Source organism: Canis aureus, chromosome 11 (assembly GCF_053574225.1).
Source record: "Canis aureus isolate CA01 chromosome 11, VMU_Caureus_v.1.0, whole genome shotgun sequence".
NCBI lineage: Eukaryota > Metazoa > Chordata > Mammalia > Carnivora > Canidae > Canis > Canis aureus.
In genome coordinates, this window is record NC_135621.1 from 24,666,296 (window position 1) to 24,689,016 (window position 22,721).

Genomic DNA, 22,721 nt, shown 5'->3' on the forward strand with positions numbered 1-22,721 from the left:
CGTGCATGTACACATGCACGTGCACACTTGCACTTTCTCATGTGGCTCACATTTGATCTACATGAGACCAGTTTCCTTACAGCCACGAAATTTAGCAATCAAAACAGGGTGGTCCATCTTGTGGTGTCTCCTGCTTCTGCATCTCACGCTGTTGTTTAAGGATCTCAGCCCAAATACTTTTTGCTCCCCTGTTATGGAAGTGTGGATGATGAGTAGTGTATAAGCCACATGGACAGTAGAGAAGGGTGTGCTGGTGATCTAGTACTGCAGGAGGGGCTTGTTGATCTAGCAGCTTTAATCCTTATAGCAACCCTCCCAGTAGTAAGGGAGGGTTCTCATCATTTTATAGATGAGAAAAATAGACAATTAGAGTAGTAAGCAACTTGTCTGGGGTCGCATAGGTAAGGAACAAAGGAGCAGGGACTCGCACTTTGGTCTTTCTGAGCTCTCATCAGGTTGCTCCCGCTGGCATCTTGCTCTGCTGATATCCCTGGGCCCTGAATGATGGGGCCATGTTAACTTTGGCCATTTGCTCTTGAACAATTTTCCGGGTACTTATTCTTGCTGAGATTTAAAATCTGTACTGGTTTTCAATTGCTACCATAACAAAATAGCACAAGCCTAGGGGAGAAGTGAGGAGTCTGTTTCTTGTCTTTTCCAGCATCTAGAAGCACCTGTGTTCCTGGGCATGTGGCCCTTCCTGCATCTGCAGCCTCCTCTTTGGCCTCTCCCCTGTCCTCATATCTTTTTCTGGCTGCAGCTGGGAGAAACACTCTGATTTTAAGAACTCCTATGATTAGATTGGCCACCTGGTAAGCTGGGTGCTCTCCCATGTCCACATCCACATCCTTAATAGCATCTGCAGAGTTCTTTTTGCCCTTTGAGGTCACACTCACAGATCCCAGGAATCAGTATGTGCATGCCTTGGGCCTTTATGCGGCCTCCCACAGTGACTGAGCTCTCCAGATAGTGACTTTGAAAGAACTATTTGGTGGGCATGAGAATTTTATTCAAATTGCTTTGTTTCTTCCTTCAACGTCTGCTACTACTAAGGGAATACAGAGACATGGAGAATGAGTTTGATTTTCCTTGCTTTTTGAAAGTCAATTTATAGTAAAATTTTACTAAATTATTTTGTTTACCTTAGATTTGAAACTTCATATAAATTCATTTCCTGCCATCTTCAATTCATTATCAAGCAACTAATCCATGCAGCATAATAGAAAAAATGTTTAAAATAATACATGTTTTTTAAATCTAGATTTGGACTTAAAACCACCACCAAAATCAATTGGAAACAATTTCTAACATCACTTTATGAACCCCAGTGGTTGGAAGTCAACAATACAGTTCCTCCAACAAAAAGAAATAGGTATGTTAAAAAAAAACAAAAACTAAATTTTATTTACACATATTTGAATTACTTTTTCTTCATTTTTTTGAATAACAAATTAGTCTTCATTGGATAATTATGAACTTTACAAAGTGATTTATAGTTTGTCAGTTATTTCCCATACGGTATTCCTATTTAAAATGGCCTTAAGCTATAAGGTGGGTATACTTATAGTTTCTAAATGAGGAAATAAGACTATAAGGGTCTTAACTAGATATGCTCGGTGAGTGGAGGCAGAAATGGAGCTTGAATGTTTTAGGTATGCATATCAACACTCCCAACGTTATACTGAGCTTTAAGTGTATTCTTGGAAAATTGTGGAAGCGTGCTTGGTTAAGTGTTCTTTAGAAAGGAACAATCCATGTTCACTTGCTTCCTGACCCCTCTCTGCATGATGCAGGTATTGCAGGTCAGGGAGGATTATTTGCCTTGAGCACCATTATTTCTATTTTCATTCTAATGTCTATTATTTTTTTTGAAGGCAGACAAGTATTTTATTTTTTTCTTTTTCTTTTCCTTTTTTCTTTTTTTTCTTTTCTTTTTCTTTTCCTTTGTACTTTAATATCTATTATAACTTCAGATTTATATGATCACATAAACTGCGATAGGGCCCAAAATATTAAAAAAGTACTTAATAATATGACATTTTAGAATTTAGGCTTTTGCTCTAAGAAGTATTTTGTTTATGTTGATGTGTGTCCTGTATTGATCGCCCTATATAAATCTTAAAGGAAAAAACAGGCTTTTTATAATCTTGGCACGTTCATTGAAAGCACTATGCTCTATTGTAAAGTAAAATATACCACAGAGTTAATTCCCATTTCACTAGGTCCTATTCCTGTCTCACAGATTTATGAATATTTGATGAACTGCCCTGGTTACCAGCCTTCTAGGTATTTCTAAATACCTAGCTCTAGCTCCCTCCCCACCCCCCACACCCCCATTCCAATCCCTGAGATACAACTCTCAGAGTTTATTTCTTAAGTGAAGTTACTTCTATTTTTGTGTGTGGGGCGGGGGAGGGGGAGGTTTAAAATGATTTTCTTATCTGAAAGATAGGAAAGAATTAAAATGTGAATTTTATTTACTTTGAAACAGTGATTCTCAACTAGAGGCAACCCTGGCCCCCTAGGAGATCTTTAGCAATTTCCTGAGACATTTTGGTTGTCACAGCTGGGTTGGGGATACTACTGATACCTAGCAGGTACAGGCCAGGGATACCACTAAACATCCCATAGTGCATGAGACAGTCCCCACCCCCCCACACACCCCCCATAGAACTACGGGGCCCCAACATCACTGGTATTGTAGAAGGTAATAATTACCGCAGAAGTCTCCCTTCATTCCTATGCTAGTGATCTGTAGAAAAAAGGCTCCGGTGAGTCACATGAGCAACTCAGAGTCATGAATTCTGCTACTTTATATGTTTCTTAAAAATGGTAGTAGGTGTGTGTGTTTATAAGTTTTTATACAACTGGAAAAAGCTAAGATGGCTGTGTGGATGCAGCAATAAAATCCCCCCAACAAATTTGAGAATGGTTCAGCTGATTCACCATCATTCTTTGTTTGGTGGGAAATGTCATCCTGTCCCACTGAACACTGAAAACCAGAGGCTGACTGAGGCATCTGTAGTTTCATATTACAGGATTCTGCAGCCAGCCCTCTTCTGATCAGAGTCCAGAGTAAAGTTGGCTTTGGTCTCCAGAGTGGGTGGTCATAAGCCTTCAGGGGCACATGTGTAGGCTGATGGCTCTGCACTCAGGGGATGGATGGAAGGGGCAAGAAAAGGAGAGAGCTCCAATAATGTAGGTGGCTGTGGCCCTTGTCAACAGGGAAGGGAAGGCTGTGAAGGTTGACATTCCCACTACTTTAACATGGGAAGCGTGTGCCCAGTTATCATGTAGGTGAGTGTGCCTCAGGATACTGCCCGTACACACAGGGAGGTGATGGTCTCAGCAGTGACCACACTTTCTTTCCTGGTGTCTCTCTCTCTTTCTCTTTTTATGAGAGAGAGCACGAGTGAGCAGGGCAAGGGGCAGAGGGAGAGGGAGAGAGAGAATCCCAAGCAGGTTCCATGCCCAGTGCAGAGCACCACGCAGGGCTTGATCCCACGACCCTGAGATCATGACCTGAGCTAAAATCAAGAGTCAGGTACCTAACTGACTGAGCCACCCAGGTGCCTCTTTCCTGGTCTCTTTGAAACTAAAGGCACATACTGGCAAGATGGCTGGCCACAGTTAGCCAGCATGGGGAGAGAACAGTGATGCCACAGCAAGAGTAATGGTGTCCACACCCTGTCCCCTGTCAGAGACCACCCCCCTGAATGACAGGTGGGCCTGCACAAGCACATTACACCTTCAGGAAGAAGAGCCACAAATAAAGTGTTATGATACAGTAAGATGCTTTTTTCCCCCTTTGCATTAAGAAAGAACAAAGCACAAGAACATAACCTTATTCCTGTTTTCCTCTTCTCCCTCCTGTAGAATCACTTCTAGAGATCAATCTTGCAAGGAAAACATTATCACAAAGTTATCTAGACAAGAGGATCACTATACATCATTGAAGAAAGCACTCCTGATCGCCAACACTGTAAGATTTTGAAACCTTTCTCTGGGGAAAACCTCATTGTTTCTCAGAATGTGAACACTTAGAACAAGGCCAATAAAAAAGCTGTATATTCATTCCTTTATCCAGTTAACAGGCATTTTTTGAGCTCCTATCATATGCGAGGACTTATTCTGAGCATTTAGGACTATAGGGCCCGACCTCAGGAGTTGGGTGTAGTTGAGGGGATCAGATGACATAAAATGTGCTGCCTGGTAGTGAGGGAGACGCCAGGGGCAGAGAACAGAGTGTGGCAAGGTCATTAAGGAGACAGTGGCTGCCCATCATGAGTAATCTTAACCTCTTGAACCTTCCCCACCCCAGCCTAGAGTGTGTGGGTTCATAGCAATGTGTAGCCCATCACAGGAACGTTTTCTTTGTTCCAAAGAGCCTACCTGGTTTAATTGTACTACAGAGAGGAGGCTAATTCTTGAATTTGTAACCTGCTCAGAATATTAGCTCCTGTCCCACTTTAATGTTTATTTTAGAAAGCAGCATTTGGATACTTTTGAAACATGCAACATTTCCCAAGTTTGTTATTTACTAAGTATATTCAGTAACTGAATCTGTTAAATCTGGAGGAGTCCAGGGACTTGCTTTGCCTCAGACTCAAGTATGACTGTGTATAAAAGAGGAGGTACTTGGCCTCAGTGGCAGTCTTCCTATAAAGACAGCTACAGGACAGCATTATGGGAAGGGGCCCACATGGCCTGGAGGTGGCAAAGAGGTTTCCTCTTTGTACTGGAGACTCCTCACCCCTGTTGATCTAGAATGCCATTGCTTAGGGTTTCTGAGCATAGCGTAGACTCAGAGATTTGGGATTCTGTTTTTGGGAGAGGGGGGAACATTTTAGCTAGCTCAGCTGTACTAGTTAATCTATAGACATATATGATTTGGTCTCTTCTATTGAACAAACAAGAATATCGCATGCTTGCAATATGCCAGATACCATCTTAAGTGATTTACTTGTCTTCACTCACTTCAGCTTCTCAGCACCTCTGTGAGGTAGACACTAATTTTATCTCCATTTGATCATTTCTATTTGCCCTCATTTGCCAAGGAAAGGGAGCATCAATAGTAAGTACCCAGCCTCAGGCTCCCAGCTAGTGAATGGTGGGGCCAGGATTCAAACCAACTACCCTGGGCAGAGCTGCCTGGGAGTGTGCTGGCTGGGCTTCCTCTTGGAGATAAATGAAGGTTTTTGTGTGTTTACCCGCCTCAGCACCTACTATGGTATATTAAAGTAATTTAATCAAAAATAGTGAAATCTCATCTCTGTTAATGGAGGACTGTAATCATGCTAACCACTCCAAATATTGGACTATTTACCAGTCATTGATGTACAAACAGAGCTGATCAACAAACATGTCATGTGAATGAGGAATCAAGCACCTGCCCCAGGCTGGGCCCAGCCTTGGGCACTTAACACTGAACACATAGATGAGTAATACAAAGGCCCTGCCAATGATGAGCTCACACTCTAGAGTGTCACATAACAGCAGTGACCATCAGAAACCGTGGAGTTGCACAGTGCATGCATGTGCATCCATGGTGCATGCAGAGTGCATAGATACATGGGGACTCCCAACACCCCTACCATGTGCCTTGGTCTTGGGCACATTTTGGGACTAGGAGTAGGCAGGAAAAGGCATTTTGCCTGGCTGCAGAGGACAACAGGGGGAAGCAGGTCCCACTCCTGCTGTAGAGAGGGATGCAGAATTATTGTAGGAAAGACTGCTTTAGATCTGCTCCAACTCATGTATCCCAAGTAGCTGTATGTGCTACCTCTGCACGCTGCCACTTTCCCTCTGAGTGGACCCAATTACCTCAGTCACTCACATTTAAACCTGATACGGCTCCCTTTCCAACACCCAGAAACCATTTGTACCCTGCCTGTTCACCCACTCTTACTCTCAGTGTTATTATTTGTAGCTTACATTATTTCCTGAATAGACAGTCCAGAATTATATTCCAGAAAATATTAGAATTAGTAATAGAATTTAGAAGGTCATTGGAAACAAGGTCACTGTTTTGAAGATCAATATTATTTCTATAAACTACAATAAATTAGAAAAAGAATTTTAAAATATCATTTCTAACAACATCTTTCAAAAAATCAAATGCCTAGAAACATACCTAATAAAAGAAATAATAACAATCCTTCACAAACTTTCAGAAAATATAGGAGGAAGGAGTGTTTCCCACCTCATTTTCTGGGGCCAATATGATCCTAATACTAAAGCCAGACAAAGAGACTACAAGAATAGAAAATCAAAGACAACATCCTTCATGAATATTGTTGCAAAAATTCTCAGCAAAATATTAGTGAACCAAACTCAGCAACTAATATAAAAAAGATTAAATGCTCTGACCATGTGGGATTTATCTCAGGATTGCAGGGTTGGTTTGACTTCCAAAAAATCAGTTAATATAGTAGTGCAATATAAGTAGAATTAAAGACATTTGAAAAGTCCAACATTGTTTTATGATAGCAACTTTCAACAAGAATAGCAGGGAAATTCCTTAAACTGAAGAAGGGCATCTACAATGAACCCATAACTAATGGCTAACCATAGTTGATGTTAAGAGACTGAATACTTGGGCAGCCCAGGTGGCTCAGTGGTTTAGCACCTGCCTTCGGCCCGGGGTGTGATCCTGGAGACCCGGGATCAAGTCCCATGTCGGGCTCCCTGCATGGAGCCTGCTCCTCCCTCTGCCTGTGTCTCTGCCTCTCTCTCTCTCTCTCTCTCTCTCTCTCTCTCAAGAATTAATAAATAAAATCTTAAAAAAAAAAAAGAGAGACTGAATACTTTCCCCCAAGATCATGAAAAACACAGCAATGTCAGCTTTTTGCTGCTTCCATGTGACATTGTATTGAAGTTCTAGACAGTGCAATCTTAAAAGAAAAGAAAAAGCATCCAGATTGGAAAGAAAGAAAAATGTCTTTATTCACAATGTGATACACATACACTTCTAGAAATAATGAGTTCATCAAGGTTGTAGGATCTAAGATCAATATACAAAATCAGTTATATTTCTATAAACTAGCAATGAACAATCTGAAAATGAACTTCAGAAAGCATTTCTATGATAGCATCAAAAAGACTAAAATACCTAGTAATAAATTTAACAAAAGCACCAAACTTAAATGCTGAAAATTCCAAAGCGCTGTTAAATGAAATGTAAGTGAACAAAGAGACATTCCATATTCATGGATTGGATGACTCGATATTATTAAGATGGCAGCTCTCTCCAAATTGATCTATAGATTCAATGCTGCAAACCCCATTAAAATGCCAACTGGATTTTTTTGCAGAAATTAAAAAATTGACCTTAAAATTCATATGGAAATGCAAAGGTTGCTGAATAGCCAAAACCAATCTTGGAAAAGAGGAATGAAGTTAGAGCACTTAAGCTTCCAGATTTTGATTCTTAGTACAAAGTTATGATATCAGGAGAGTGTGCCAGTGGCATGAGGATAGGCATATTGATTGATGGTACAGAACTAAGAGTCCAGAAATAAGCCCTGACATTTATGGTCAATTTATTTTTTACAAGATCAGTGTGAGAAAGGATCATCTTTTCAACAAATGGTTTTGAGGCAATTGGATATCCATTTGCAAAAAGATGAACTACCATATCCCATACACAAAAATTAACCAAGAATGGGCCATAAACCTAAATATAAGAATTAAAATGACAAAACTGTTAGAAGAAGGCATATGCATAAATCTCTATGACCTGTATTAGGCAAGGATTTCTTAGATATGACGCTAAAAGCATGATCCATAAAGGGGGAAAAAAAGCCCTGGTAAATTGGACTTCTCAAAATTAAAAAATTGTGCTCCAAAAAATAAGCCATGCTCTGGGAGAAAATGTATGCAAATTATATATTCGGTAAAGGACTTGCATGTAGAATATATAAGAACTCTTAGAACTCAGGGGACAACCCAGTGTAAAAAATGGCAAAATAGGGATCCCTGGGTGGCGCAGCGGTTTGGCGCCTGCCTTTGGCCCAGGGCGCGATCCTGGAGACCTGGGATCGAGTCCCATGTCGGGCTCCCGATGCATGGAGCCTGCTTCTCCCTCTACCTGTGTCTCTGCCTCTCTCTCTCTTTCTCTATCATAAAAAAAAGGCAAAATATTTGAATAGACATTTCATCAAAGAAGACACATGAATAGCCAACGAGCACATGAAAAGATCATCATCATCACTAGACATCAGGGAAACACAAGTCCGAAACACACTGAGACACCACTTCCCAGCCCTGGCATTCCCAGCCCTGGGATTTCCAGCCCTGGGATGATGATAATCATCCCACGTAGTCAGTAATAAGTGTTGACAAGGATGTGGAGATGGAACTCTCAACCACTCTCATGCTGGTAGAAATGTAAAGTGGTAAAGTTGCCATTAAAACAACGACATGGTCATTTCTTTAAAATTTAAACAGAAATGTACCACATGATCCAGTAGTTCCTCTCGTGGGTAGCTGCCCAAGAGAAGTAAAAACATATGTCCACACAAAGACTTGAGTGCAAATGTTCCTATCAACATTATTCCTAATCTCCAAGCCAGAAACAATCCAAATGTTTATCCACTTGTGATTAGATAAACAAAATGTGGCATATCCATACAGTGGGATGATAACAAGGATAAAAAAAGAACAAAATACTGATTCATGATACATCCTGAATGAACCTCAAAAGCGTTACGCTAAGCGATAAAAGCCAGATGCGCAATGCATACCGATGCATATAGTGTATGCTTGTTTACCTGAAATACCCAGGAAAAAGTGAATACAGAGAGGCAGCAAATAGACGAGTTACCTTAGGTTGGGAAAACAGACATGAGATGATGGGACGTTCTGGAACCAGTCAATGGTGATGGTTTCATAATGCTGTAAATTTATTAAGAATCATAATTTTCCTACTTGGACATTAAAAATTTGATGATCACTCCCAAACCAAAAAGCAAGCAGGCATATTATTTATTTTTAAATAAATAATTTAAAATTACTTAATTTTCCCTAAACCAACTTTATATCTTTTTCTGATTTTGGACCCAAAGTAATGGCTGACATTTATATGCTGCTTTATGACTTAGCCCCTTTGTCACACTAATAGCTACAGTGTCTCTCTGTGAGAAAGGTAGGGGTTCTTTATTTCCCCCGTTTTTCCAGTAAACAGTATCTTTTATTTTGATATTCAATTTGCTTATTGGTAATTTTTTATTCTGGGGGAAGAATTTGCCTCACAGTATTTTGCTTATAATATGTTTTCTTTATGCAGCATGGCTGAAATTTTTCTTGCTAAGTAATTGTCCATTTATGTAATTGATGAGGTTGGTGGGAGTTAAAATAAGCATAATTAATATTTTTAGTAAATTGGCAAGTTGTAATTGAATTGCCGGGAAGCTCTGTGCCCTCTGCTGCTGAGCCACGCAGTCCTCAGGTGGGGATGGGGCAGGAGTTGCTGAGACAGCCAGCACTCAGCCCGAGTCCAAGGCAGCGGTCAGCCTGTGCCTGTAGCATTGGCCTCTTTCCTCACTTGAGGTCATCTCCTGCCCACATCCTGATAGACAGTCCCTGGAAAAGACTTAGTCCCCCGGCACCCACCCAGCACACTGCTCTTGGCTCACAGTGTTATAGAGTGACTGCCACCTGAGGGATTCTTGCTTCATCATAACTCTGTTGGGCCAGAGCTCACTCTTTATTCAGTGATGCTTAGTATATGGAATGCATTTCCTTCCTTTTTCCTATTTTAATGAGATTCCCTTATGCTCTCATGCTCAGAAACCTGATGGACAGATAACGGGGAAAGAATTGCGATATATTCTAAATTGCATGGTTGTAAAAATCAGTGATTCAGAATTCAAAGAGCTCATGCAAATGCTTGACCCTGGGGACACCGGATGGGTTAACATCTACACACTTATTGAACTGCTTGAAGAGACCCCTAAGGTGAGTTTTATGATGACTTCATGTTTGATTTTCTGTTGATGGTGCGAAACTCAAGTATTCTTAGTGAAATAAGAGGTGGTCAGTGAAATAGTCTTGAGGACTTCATGTTTTTCAGCTGAGTTAATTTTTTTTTTAAAGATTTTTATTTTATTTGTTCATGAGAGACATACAGAGAGAGGCAGAGACATAGACAGAGGGAGAAGCAGGCTCCTCACAGGGAGCCTGATTTGGGACTCGATCCCAAGACCTGGGATCACATCCTCAGCCAAAGGCTGACGCTCAACTGCTGAGCCACCCATGTGTCCCTAATTTTCATTTAAAAAAAGATTTATTTATTTGTTTTAGAGAGAGTGTGCATGGGGGAAGAGGCAAAGGGAGAGAGAGAGAGTCCCAAGCAGACTCTGCACTGAGTCCAGAGCCTGATGTGGGGCTCGATCTCACAACCCCAAGAGCATGACCTGAGCTGAAATCAAAAGTTGGATGCTTAACCAACTGAGCTACTCTAATTTTCATTTTAAGTAAGAGTTAAGTGTTTGAGTTGTTTGATTTTAATTCTCAGTGTCTAAATCATATTGAAGGGTGATATTTGACATTTCTGGAAACCCATCCTGGGATGAGAGCACCTGTGTGTACAGGATGTACCTTCTTTTCACACTGTGCTTGCAGCACTCCTCCTGCAACCATGTCTTGCGTGGGCATGTTTTTTAATTACTCCTTTGGTTCTCATTAATATTTTAAGAGTTTTTACGTTCCCCATTTTAAAGATTTTATTTATTTGAGACACAGATAGAGTGAGTGAGAGAGAGCATGAGCGGTGCGGAGGGGCAGAGGGAAAGGGAGAAGCAGGCTCCGTCCTGAGCAAGAAGCCTGACATGAGGCTCCATCTCAGGACTCTGAGATCATGACCTGAGCCACCCAGTAACCCTGTTAGTTACCCATTTTAAAAAATAACTGTTTATTACCTCTAGTGATCCATACTAGGTTTTTGAAAACTTGACGGTTTTATTATTCGGAATGCTTTTTATAACTTCAATAATGATTAGCACTTAAAAATTTTAAGAATTTTTATTTTTATTTATTTTATTTATTTTTTAATAATTTTTAAAAATTAGTGTCAGGTAGTGAATGTGATAGGCATGAACAGATTCCTTTTTTTTTAATAATAAATTTATTTCTTATTGGTGTTCAATTTACCAACATACAGAATAACCCCCAGTGCCCGTCACCCATTCACTCCCACCCCCCGCCCTCCTCCCCTTCTACCACCCCTAGTCCGTTTCCCAGAGTCAGCAGTCTTTACGTTCTGTCTCCCTTTCTGATATTTCCCACACATTTCTTCTCCCTTCCCTTATATTCCCTTTCACTATTATTTATATTCCCCAAATGAATGAGAACATATGTTTGTCCTTCTCTGATTGACTTATTTCACTCAGCATCATACCCTTCAGTTCCATCCACGTCGAAGCAAATGGTGGGTATTTGTCATTTCTAATGGCTGAGGAATATTCCATTGTATACATAAACCACATCTTCTTTATCCACTCATCTTTCGATGGACACTGAGGCTCCTTCCACAGTTTGGCTATTGTGGACATTGCTGCTAGAAACATCGGGGTGCAGGTGTTCCGGTGTTTCACTGCATCTGTATCTTTGGGGTAAATCTCCAGCAGTGCAATTGCTGGGTCGTAGGGCAGATCTATTTTTAACTCTTTGAGGAACCCCCACACAGTTTTCCAGAGGGGCTGCACCAGTTCACATTCCCACCAACGGTGCAGGAGGGTTCCCCTTTCTCCACATCCTCTCCAACATTTGTGGTTTCCTGCCTTGTTAATTTTCCCCGTTCTCACTGGTGTGAGGTGGGATCTCATTGTGGTTTTGATTTGTATTTCCCTGATGGCAAGTGATGCAGAGCATTTTCTCATGTGCGTGTTGGCCATGTCTATGTCTTCCTCTGTGAGATTTCTGGCATGAACAGATTCTTTTTGCAATGTTTGTTATAGACTTATTTTCGCAGGTACAAATTAGCTTTTCACTAATATGATTTCCTGAACGCCCACCTTGTGCAAAGTGGTGACCACATCCTAAACCAGTGTCATTTGGTCCTCCTTGAACCCTAGGTTGAAATTAAGTCGCAGGGCTCTCGCACACAGAAAAGAATAATTGTACCTCTCACTGAACTCCGCTGTGTTAGCTCCTGAGAATTGTGGCCTCTGGCTGTCCCAGCACATAGCTGTTTGTTTGTTTTTTTTCTCTAAAAGCAGAATATGGACATGTAAACAATCTGCTCTCCACATGACAAGTGACATGATCTTTGTTTAAAATAAACCACGTCCTGCTGGCTGCCATGCTTAAAAGCCTCAGGTGGCTGTCCAGGGTCTAGAAGAAAGCAGAACTTCTGAACCAGTATGGCAAGTGCCCATGTGGTCCAGCCCTGCTGACCACTTCCCAGAATCCTCGTGGGCCACACTGGCTCGGGTCCTCAGGTATCCCCAGGCCCCTCCTGCCTCCTGGCCATGCAGTGGCTCCTGCCAGGATTCCCTTCATGCTCCTCTGCAGGTCTCAGTGCACCCACAGCTTTCTCAGGAACTTTCCGTGATACCTCTGCCAAAACCTGTCTGACAGCCCCTGACCTCGCACACCTGCCCGGTCACAGTATCACAACTTGGTCATTGTGTGGTCATGCCTCCATGAAGACAGGCCTTTCTGTTTTTACTGCCTGTTGTACCCGTGAGTGCTAGCCCAGTGCCAGGCCAACTCATGAAACAGTGTGGTGAGTGAATGAATGAACATACAGGAATGAAGGAGAAAAATTAGAAAACACAGTTTTGCAAATAGAAAAAAAAGAAAATCACCACTAGTTCTAACATCTAGGGATCATTACCCACTATTATACTTTGTTGTACATTCTTCTGAACCTTGTACCTGTGCTGTATACCTGCACGCACTTTGTTTTCAGCTTTAGTACGGTATAATTGATATACAAAAAGCTGCACAGATGTATGCAATTTGAAGATTGGATACATACCTTCATATATGATACCTATTTTATTTTAAAATGAGATCCTATAACTAATGACTTTTCAGTCCATGCTGTCCCTAACATGTCCTTAACACGGTCAATAAAAATTCTGCTGTGTGATTTTAAAAGATACAGAGTAAACTATTCCCTGTTGTAAACTACATGTTCTTCTCCCCCCACTTTTCTAAATCTTGCTACAATGGATATTGTGCCTGCTTTTTTGCACCATTCTGTGATTATTCCATTCTTACAGATTTCCAGAAATAGAAATGATTGGGTCAAAGAATATACATTTTATCCTTGAAATTATTTTTATTATTTTAACAGAGGAATATATGTGTAAAGTACAAAATGCAAAAGATACAAAAGGGAACATGGTGAGAAGTAAGTTTTTCTTCTAGCTCTGTTCCCTCGTCATTCCCCAGAGGCGGTCACTATTGCCCTGGAGTCTGTAGATTATCAGATTGTCTAATAGTATCCCTTATTGACACTGGCAATTTGCCTCCTTTTTAATTTTTACCATTCTGAAAGGCAAAAATGCCAACTCACTATTCTTTTATTTTGAGTTTATTTAGGCTGGGAGATAGATTTTTTTCATGTTTATAGTACTTTTTTTTTTCATGAGTGTAAGTTAAAAATCATGATCCCCATTTCCACATGGGGGTTAGGGGGTAAACTCCCTTGCTTATGACCTCAAGAGTTAATTGGCTAAAGGGACAAAGCCATGTGTCTGCCTCCAAGGCTCCTACTGCCTTTAGGAGAGATTCGTACTTACACACTTTCTCTTTCCCAATTAGATACAAAAACTCTCCTCCTCTGCAGACACCAAGGCGCCTCTCCTCCTGGCTTGGGATTCAGTAAGTAACACTTCCCTCGTGTGGTCCCAGGGTGCTACCGTCCCAGGTTACAAAGGTCCGGCTTGCTAAATGTGTTTGTTTTTTGTGTTAGGTGGAAGAAATCATTCAGGACTCAATTGCTAGGAATCTCCAAGCCTTCTACAAAATGCTACGGTCATATGACCTCGGAGACACAGGGCTCATTGGTCGAAATAATTTCAAGAAAATCATGCGCATCTTCTGTCCATTTTTAACAATCGAACATTTACTGAAGTGAGTGTTCTGGTAACGAAATTAATTCGGGTCATGTCTCTCATCGAGTCTGTTTATAATCCTAAAACTTTTTCTATGTGTGTTTGCAGTATCGATAGGGAATATTGATAATTGCTATTTATTGGGTCCTTACTAACACAGAACACTGGTCAGGAGTTTGCCACACGCTCTATGATTTAGTCCTCACAACCGCCACGGAAGGTGGCTGCTTTTCCTTCCTGTGGATAAGGAAACTGAGGTCTGAAGAAGTCCCTATTCACAGTCACGTAGCTAGGAGGCCTCCCGGGTCTCTGTGACTCTTTGCTCTTAACCCTGATACTGTTTTACCTCCCAGGGTGCCAGGCTGCCATCAGCCGTCCTGTGCAGAGGCTGGAATTATAGTTCTGTTTTACTTTAGTTTAAAACTTACCCCAGGGCACCTGGGTGGCTCAGTCAGTTGGGCACCTGTCTTTGGCTCAGGTCATGATCTCAGGGTCCTGGGATTGAGCCCCACATCAGACTCTCTATTTAGCAATAAGTCTGCTCCTTCTTCTGTCTCTGCTCCTCCCCCCTGCTCATGCTGTCTCAGTCTCTCTGTGCCAAATAAGTACATAAAATATTTAAAAGAAAACAAAACAAAACAAAAGTAAAGCTTACCTGGTGGCGACTGAGCGAAGCTGGGAGGGGACAAGGATCTTAAGAGACAGAAGAGCACAGAGCCCTGAAGGCCTTGTAGGTCTCCTGCTGAGTGTCTTGTTCACTACTCCCATTACCCCCACTCAGCTGCTCTGGGGGCACAGAGCCCTCTTGCTTCCCTCTCTGTGGTGACCTTGAGAACCTTCAGCTTGAATCCTGCTTCCCTGACCACCACCAAATGCCCCACCATGTGCTCAAGCTTGTGGTCCAGAACCTGACCTTAGAGACCATTTGGTCCACGTTTCCTACTATGGACAGTGATCTGGAGGCTGGGTGGAAATCCGATTGAATCGCAGGGAAGAAGGTTACTCTGATTTTCTTTCAGTTCTTCTGACTAGAATGTTAAAAATCCTGTATTTGTTGCTTTTGATTACATTACATTGATTTCAGGTGACACGGTTGATCTAGCAGTAGTTGGCCACTCAAGTCTCTTTTCTGTGAATGTTTGTGTTTCGTTACCCATTTTTCCTGTGGTTGGTTTTTGCAGGAGAAGAAGGGTTTACAAGAGGAGGTGAGGCCAAGGCTTTCCTGAGCAGGAGGCACACAGAGCGTGGTGTTTGCATTTGTCCGTTTCTCAAACGTTGGCAGAAAGGCCAGCTTGCTGGAGCGTGGGAAACCCAGGAAGGGGGTGAGATGGGGCAGCAAGTCAAGAGACAGGGTTCTAGAGGGACCTCAGGGGGCCTGGACGAGGCCTCTGTGGGGCAAGAAGCCAGGCTGCAGGGGCTTCAGCCGCTATGGCCTTTGGTCTGTGCAGTCAAGAGCAGTGGGACCCACTGATTCCTTCACCTAGTCTTCCACTCCGTGGGTGGTATTAGGGAGTGCCTCCTGCATTCCTGCTCCTGCTTAACTGGTTAACAGAAATCCCTTTATTTCCAGGGAGCTCTAGTGTGGGGGAAAGAGATGGAGACAAACCCAGCATGGCATGTGAACGTGGTTCAGAGGAACGATCACGTACAGCTGGGCAGGAGGGAATCTGTGAAGCTTCTCGGACATGATGCCTGAGGCCAAAGGAGAAAAAGAAGAGCATTCCAGGACATAGGATAGTGGGGAAAGCACAGAGGAGTAGGGGCACATGTGGGGACTGGCAAGCCATCTGGGACCATTGGGGCAGGCAGTCGTATAGGGAGAAACAGCAGGGGGATGATACTGAGGGACGGGTGAGGAACTGGGGCCATCTGGCAGGGCACTGGTTCATGCCAGCATCTTAGAATCATCTGGAGAGCTTTGAAAAATCCCAAGGCCCATGCCCTGTTCACAGGCCAGGCCAGGCAGTGTTATACTGAAGTCCCCGCTGGCTCTGATGTGCAGCCATAGTGGAGAAGCACAGCCCAGGGGGTGAGGAGCCTGTGAGGTGGCCTTGGATGTCTGATCCGTGCTTTATAAGGGTTACTGTGGCCCCAGTGTGGAGAAGGTACTGTGGCAGGGAGAGGCGAAGAGGACAGGTACGTGGCACAGGGGGTGGCAGTGGATCTGCAGAGGGCTCTGTGACCAGCTTGGCAGAAGGATAAGACTCAGTGACTCTGGGAGTGAGGGCGCAAGGAGGGAGGGGGCTCAGATGACGACCAGAGGCAGTGTCACTGGAGTTAGGAAACACGGAGGAGGTCGAGTGAAACCTCAGCAGGAGACTTCCAGAGGACGTGGGCGCAGAGGGCGGCCTGCGCTGCGACGTGATTCTCCTTACGTTGACAGCCTGAGCACTCGTTCAGCAGGCGTTGATCTAGAAGCAGATAGCAAGCCTGAGCTGAGAGGGTGTGGGTCGGACCTAGCAGAGCACCGCCAGCTCATCAGTGACCTCGAGCCTCAGGAGAGGGGCGGGTGGGAGAGGGCCCCACCAGGCCGCGAGGGGCAAGGTGGACCCAGAGTGTGCCAGTGACTGTGCAAGGAGTGTGGGAAATGCAGTGTTGAGGATTGGATTCACCTCTGAAGCTCCTGCACCGGTGCTAGAACAGTGCCTGGTGCATGGTCAGGGCTGCTTAAGTGTTGATTGAGTGAGGGAATGAATGACTGAAATGAAATGAATGAATGAATGAATGAATGAAAGAAATCTAGTGGATTGGTCATGCAGGTAATTGGATACTTGATAGAAGCCTCTCTAATCCCTTCTTCATGATGCAGCCAGGCTTATCTGTCTCAACCACAGATCTACTCATGTTAAAACCCTACAGAAAACACCCCAGTGTCCTACTGCTGTTAGGAAAACATCCAGATGCTTTTTTTAAGAGTGGCTTCCCGGGCTCCTCATGATCCTCGTACCCTCCAGAGCTCAGGCTGTGCAGCTGGACTGCCTGGGTTCACATCCCAGCTCAGCTCCGGACTAGCTGTGCCCTTGGGCAAGTTACTTACCCACTCTGAGCCCCGATTTGGTCACACTAACGTTACTTAGGAGAGTGTGGTAAGGGTCAAGGGAGATCCTAGACGCAGAGCCCTGCACCCGGTACTGAGCTCAAGAAACATTTGCTTTGGCTGGTGCTGTTGCTCTTTACTCAGTGCCGACTAAGCTGCTGTTTCCTGAAAACCCCATGCTCTCTCTCACCCCTGGACTTCTAGATGGCCCATTCCCTCGGTTCTGAATGCACACTCTCACAACCACTTGGCTCCCTGGAGCGGGGGTTGTGTATGTAGTCTGTTCACAGTCGTAGCCATACTACTCAGCACCGTGCTTAGTACCTGCAGCATAAATACTTCCTGAAGCAATGATATCAATGGCTAGTATTTCCAGAACTGCCCCTGGCTGTGTGGGAAGCAGCATCGTGATAATCGTACTGTGATTATTACATCTGCAGTTTATGGAGCTTGTGTACATACAGCCAGTCCCAGAGCTAGGAGCTTTCTATGGATCCTCTTACTTTATAGTGATCCTCTGAGGTGGGTGCATTTTATAGACAAGGAAACTAAAGCAGAGAAAGGATGATGTGCCAGCTGGTGATTCTCAATCCTTTAATAGGCTTAAAAATTATTGGGGACAAGGCTGTCTTAGAAATTAAAAGTGAGATGTTAAAAATGTTATTGCAGAAAACAAAAATGAATGTGTACTTTCTTGTTATGTTTCCCTGTAGGCTCAGACAAAACATTGGAGTTTCAAAATAATGACTTATTTGGATGATAAGGAGGTTACAGAAATTATAACAGGTGCAACCAAAGGTAGCTGGTCGTGAGCTAGTGAAGGGCTGCAAAGAAACTGAGCTAATCTCTGAAAACTCACTCCAGCTCCTCGTTTGTACCTGAAACATTTCCACAGTCTTAGAAAACGTTAGAGAATACAACTTGTCTGTGCACGCTTTCCCTCTGGTCACATGCTATGAGGCCTCCGAAAAACCCACTGTGCTCCAGAGGTGCAGGGTGGAAAAGGCAAAAGACTTCCTCGTGTCCATATGAGAATGGTTTGGGCCTCCCGAAGTTCCAGGAGCAGCTGCAGACCACACCTCGTGAACCCTGCCTTCACTCGTAGGGCTGTGAGGCCCAGAGCTGATATTCCGGCCCCGAGAGGCCGATTCCAGGCCCACACCCACAGCTACATGCTCTGCTGCCATATGGGTTCTAACAAATATGTGGCATTTTATTTTGGTCCCCAGGCTTTACCAAGTGTGCTACGATGGGTGTGTACAACTTTTATGATTAGAAAAATACTAACAAACAAAATATTGAAAAGGAAAAAAGTAGTTCTTGTCCTGTTAGTAGTTTCCTACAGTTTTCTAAAATACTTGCAATGTGCCGAAGTTCCAGTATAGGTATTTCCACAATTCCATCCCAGAACTTGCAATTTCAGAAAATTTATTCTTTTTACATGTGCCGTATCTTTATTACAGTATTCCTATAAGCTATAAACTGCATACATTTATTTATTTGAGAGAGAGAGCGCACGCGCACATGCATATACACACCTGAGCCGGGGGAGGGACAAAGGGAGAGAGAGAGAATCCCAAACAGACTCCCCGCTGACTGTAGAGCCCAACTTGATCCCAGGCCCTGAGATCATGACCTGAGCCAAAATCGAGAATCGGCCACCTAACTGAGCCACCCAGGCACCCCTTCATGTACATCTTTAAAAAATAGTTTGAGCATCTCCATCATGTATATATATCCATGAAACCACTGCAAGTTATCAATCAAGATAGCAAATATTTTCATCCCTCCCACCCCCACCTCAAGCATCCTTGTGTCCTCCTGCAGTTCATCTCTTCCGCAGCTCTAGTAACCACTGGCCTGCATCTGTCATTGCAGATAACTGCGTTTTCTAGTGGTTTATATAAATGAAAGCATGCAAGATGTTCTCTTTTGTCAGGCTCTGTTCCCCAAGCGTAACGAGTTTGAGATTCATTCCGGTTGTTCCCTGAATGCACAACTGGTTTCTTTTCATTGCTAAGTACTATTCCATTCATTAGTACATCTTGTGGAGCATTTGGTGGGCATTTGGGTGGTTTCCAGTGTTCCATCTTTATTTGTCTTGGATAGATGCCCAGGGGTAGAAGGGCTGGTTCCTCTGGGTGAGTGTATATTCAAGGTGTACAGTCTAGGTGTCTTCCAGAGTGGTTGCACTGTTCTGTGCCTCACCAGCAGTGAGAGAGAGCTGTATGTACTCACATCCTTGTCAGCACTTGGTAGGGTCATTCCTTTTCATTTTAGCCAACCTAATGGGTGTATTCGAATTCTTTTTAAATTCCAGACTCTGTAGTAGGTTTCAGGATATTGCTTCAGGAAGAATCCTTTATAAGAAATTTTTGGCATCCATGGGGATGAGTGGCCCACCACCCCCCTCTCCGGTTATTACTCCAAAGGATCAGCTATTGAGTGACCATTTTCAAAGAGAGGAGCAGCGGAAGTTGGATCTTTCTGAAAGGTAAAACAAAACGAAATGCAAACGCATATGGAAACCACTGTGCCTTTTGTGGGAGAGGTGGTTAGTAAATATTTGTTGACTAAATGAGTGTTTTAATATTTTATTATTGAAATGAGGAAATATGGCAAACTATAAATACAGCGGTTAGGGCCAGGGGAGTTGAGAGCAAGCAGATATCTTTGGGATTATTATGTGGCCTGCTGATTCTGGAAATGAAAGCACTGAGGTCTGAGAGGTCTAAGGACTGGCCTCAGGTTATTCACAAACTTGGTGGCCATCCTGGGTTAAGAACCCAGGACCTTCAAGAAATAAAACAGGTGAACAGAGGGGAAGGGAAGGAAAAAATAAGATAAAAACAGAGAGGGAACTAAACCATAAGAGACTCTTAACTCTAGGAAACAAACCGAGGGTTGCTGGAGGGGAGGTGGAGGCAGGGGGGCGGGGTGTAACTGAGTGATGGGCCTTAAAGGAGGGCACTTAATGAGCACTGGGTGTTATATACAACTGATGAATCACTGAACTATCTCTGAAGCTTACAGTACACTACATATTAACTAAATTGAATTTAAATAAAAAATTTTAAAAAGAAAACCCAGGGTCTTTGGATCCCAGAGAACCTGTCTGCCATTCAACCATTACATGCCTGGGTTCACATTTGTTCTTTTCCAGAAACTTAGGCTCCTCACCACCATTTAATATTTACAGCAAAACATCCCCATTAAACCAGTTAACATTTTCTGACATGAATGATAGAATTATTCAAATGATCACCAAATTGAATTGTAACAATAAAACATGCTTAGCAAATCTGTTAAACATTGGGCTGATGAATATTCTAGCCTGTCCTCATTTTGAAAAATATAGGTTTAGTCTAATGAAAAGATATTATTTTAACTTGCCGGTTCATAGCTTATAATAAATCCACGAAGAAAGGTAAAATGTAGACCTATTCAGCCGACTTCACTCTGTCATTTCCCTTTAAAAAAATTCTTAAGTATCGAGCAGTGGGAATATTTTAATGCTATGGTAATGAAATTTGAATATCTGGGCATTTCAGTGGTAGCTGCTTTATAAATGGGCAGAGGGATGGTATTTTAAGAGAAAGGTTAAATATTCTGTGATGAGATGCGTCTGCCTCCTAAAACCAGTGGAAAAAGTAATGGCAATTAGGCTTATTCTAAAATGTGGGCATTCCTGTGGAGCTCTTGAAAGCTGCAGGTGGAAGCAGCAGGAGAGAAGTCCTTTCTCCACGATTGTCACTCGGGCTCTCCTCCTCCCACTCCGGTGGGGTCCCAGAGACTCCGAGAGAGCTGAAGAAATAATTATTCATCATCACACTCCATCTCTCTCATACACATAGCACATCACATAAAATCTAGATTGTCTAAATCCGGTTGACTGGATAAATCAACTTGGAATAATTGGGAACTTCCCTTCCTTCCCATGAATGTTCGATGACTTCTTTGGCCTAGTTACCACAAAACAGCCCATTTCATTTAAAGCTTGGTAATGGGCTCTGGCTTTTTATGTTCCCAGTTCACACAGATACTTATTTTCCCCACCTTGTCTGCCCAGTCACACACCTGTTCAGCCAGCATCAACTCAGTTGGAGGGCTTAGCACAGGGATGACCATATCCACAACCTTGAAGCTCCCTGTCCTGGCCTGTGGCCCCACCAGCACGACAGGAGGAGCTTTCACCTGATGGATGCAGTGCTGTGGGCCTTTCTGGAACACAGGCGAGTGAAAGGTTCTCAAGTCATGCCATCTAGCTGTGCATCTGTTTCCTGGTTTGGGAGAAAGGGGCCGGTGGACCTCCTTGTTGTCCTGGGTCCGATCGAAATTGGGCGAGGTCTCTAGGAAGCACTCTGCTGGATCTAAATGCTTGATTGTGATTTTAGAACCAAGCCCGTGGAGGACAGAAGCACCTCGACCAAGAAAATGACGAAGGATGAAGTGATCGAAAAACTAAAAAACTGTATTCAGCAGCGGGACCCAGCATTCAAAAAATTCTTTCTTGACTATAGCAAGGAGCTCACTGGCAAAATTCATGTGCGTGACTTCAAGAAGGTAGGAGAATGGGTGTCCGTGTATTTCTCTATTTCTTTCACTCCTGGAGAAGGTCAGGCTTTCAAGGACGGGCAGTATATTTTCAGCAAGGGTTTATTCCCTTCCAGGCAAAGCGGACCCATTTCGAGGCATCTTCCAACAATGTAAAAGGGTTCTTTTGGCCAAAAACATCTTTGGCAACTTTCTTCGGAGAGTACTTTTGGTATGGATGTGACCAGTTGTTGGCATTTAAGCTTTGTCTAGACAGAGTGTTGGTGGATGTGGGGTTTGGCAGGCTGGCTGGGAGTACCTGGCCCCAGGCTTGGCGCCTCAAGTACACCTGGGGCAGAACTGGGATGGGCAGCAAAGCTGCTCCGGCCCCTTCCCCAATGGTGAGGAGTCCCAATGAGGCTGTGATAACAGGGCTGTGGTTTGCTCCTCGAGAAAGTGAAAAAAGAATCTGGCAGTAAAAACGGGAAGCTCGGAGTGCTGATGGGAACTAGGAGGTTGTGCCAGAAAGGACTCCGCTTGAAGGGTTCTGCATAGACTTCTCAAGGAATTAATTTAAGTGATTGCTTAAAATTCCTGTTACGACCCCTCTAGCTAATCATCTTCAGCTATTTTTAAGGAAAGCATTTCAGCTAATACATAGCAGTGTCTGTGTGCACAAATTTAGAAGAATGAAATGAAATATATTTCCAAGAAGAGAATAATTATATTAGTAGCTACTATTTATCTAGTGCCTGCCCCCGTGCCAGGCGCTGCAATAGGCTCTGTACTTATTTTATCTCCAAGTTGGCAGCGTCCCTGAGGCTGGTTGGAGGAGAGAGCAGGGCTGTGTACGCACAGGGATGGGATTGGGTAGCTACCAACCCAGCCCAGACCTCCCGCCCCCCCAAGCCCAGACTGGGGGATGTGGAGGGCACGCAGGGCATGGTGAGGAGGACAGATTCAGGAAATATTTGGGAATAAGGGATAACGGACAAGAAAGAGGAAAATGGGTAAGGAGCGGCTCCTGGATCTTTGGTTTGGGGTACTGGGTGGCTGATGGTCAGTTATTGACATCTCCAGTGACC

The 22,721-nt window shown here is 43.4% G+C and overlaps 1 protein-coding gene across 6 annotated transcripts in view; it reads left to right on the forward strand.

The window, feature by feature from the left end:
- The window catches only part of EFCAB6 (EF-hand calcium binding domain 6), a 233,602-nt gene that overhangs the window by 101,742 nt on the left and 109,139 nt on the right, over positions 1-22,721 (forward strand). For all 6 annotated transcript variants that reach the window (XM_077914193.1, XM_077914189.1, XM_077914192.1 and 3 more), the window contains 7 exons: positions 1,262-1,372; positions 3,877-3,982; positions 9,790-9,957; positions 13,774-13,833; positions 13,925-14,085; positions 19,424-19,597; positions 21,498-21,666. In XM_077914193.1, the coding sequence (XP_077770319.1) occupies positions 1,262-1,372; positions 3,877-3,982; positions 9,790-9,957; positions 13,774-13,833; positions 13,925-14,085; positions 19,424-19,597; positions 21,498-21,666 (949 nt within the window). The remainder of the gene's footprint in view (positions 1-1,261; positions 1,373-3,876; positions 3,983-9,789; positions 9,958-13,773; positions 13,834-13,924; positions 14,086-19,423; positions 19,598-21,497; positions 21,667-22,721) is intronic.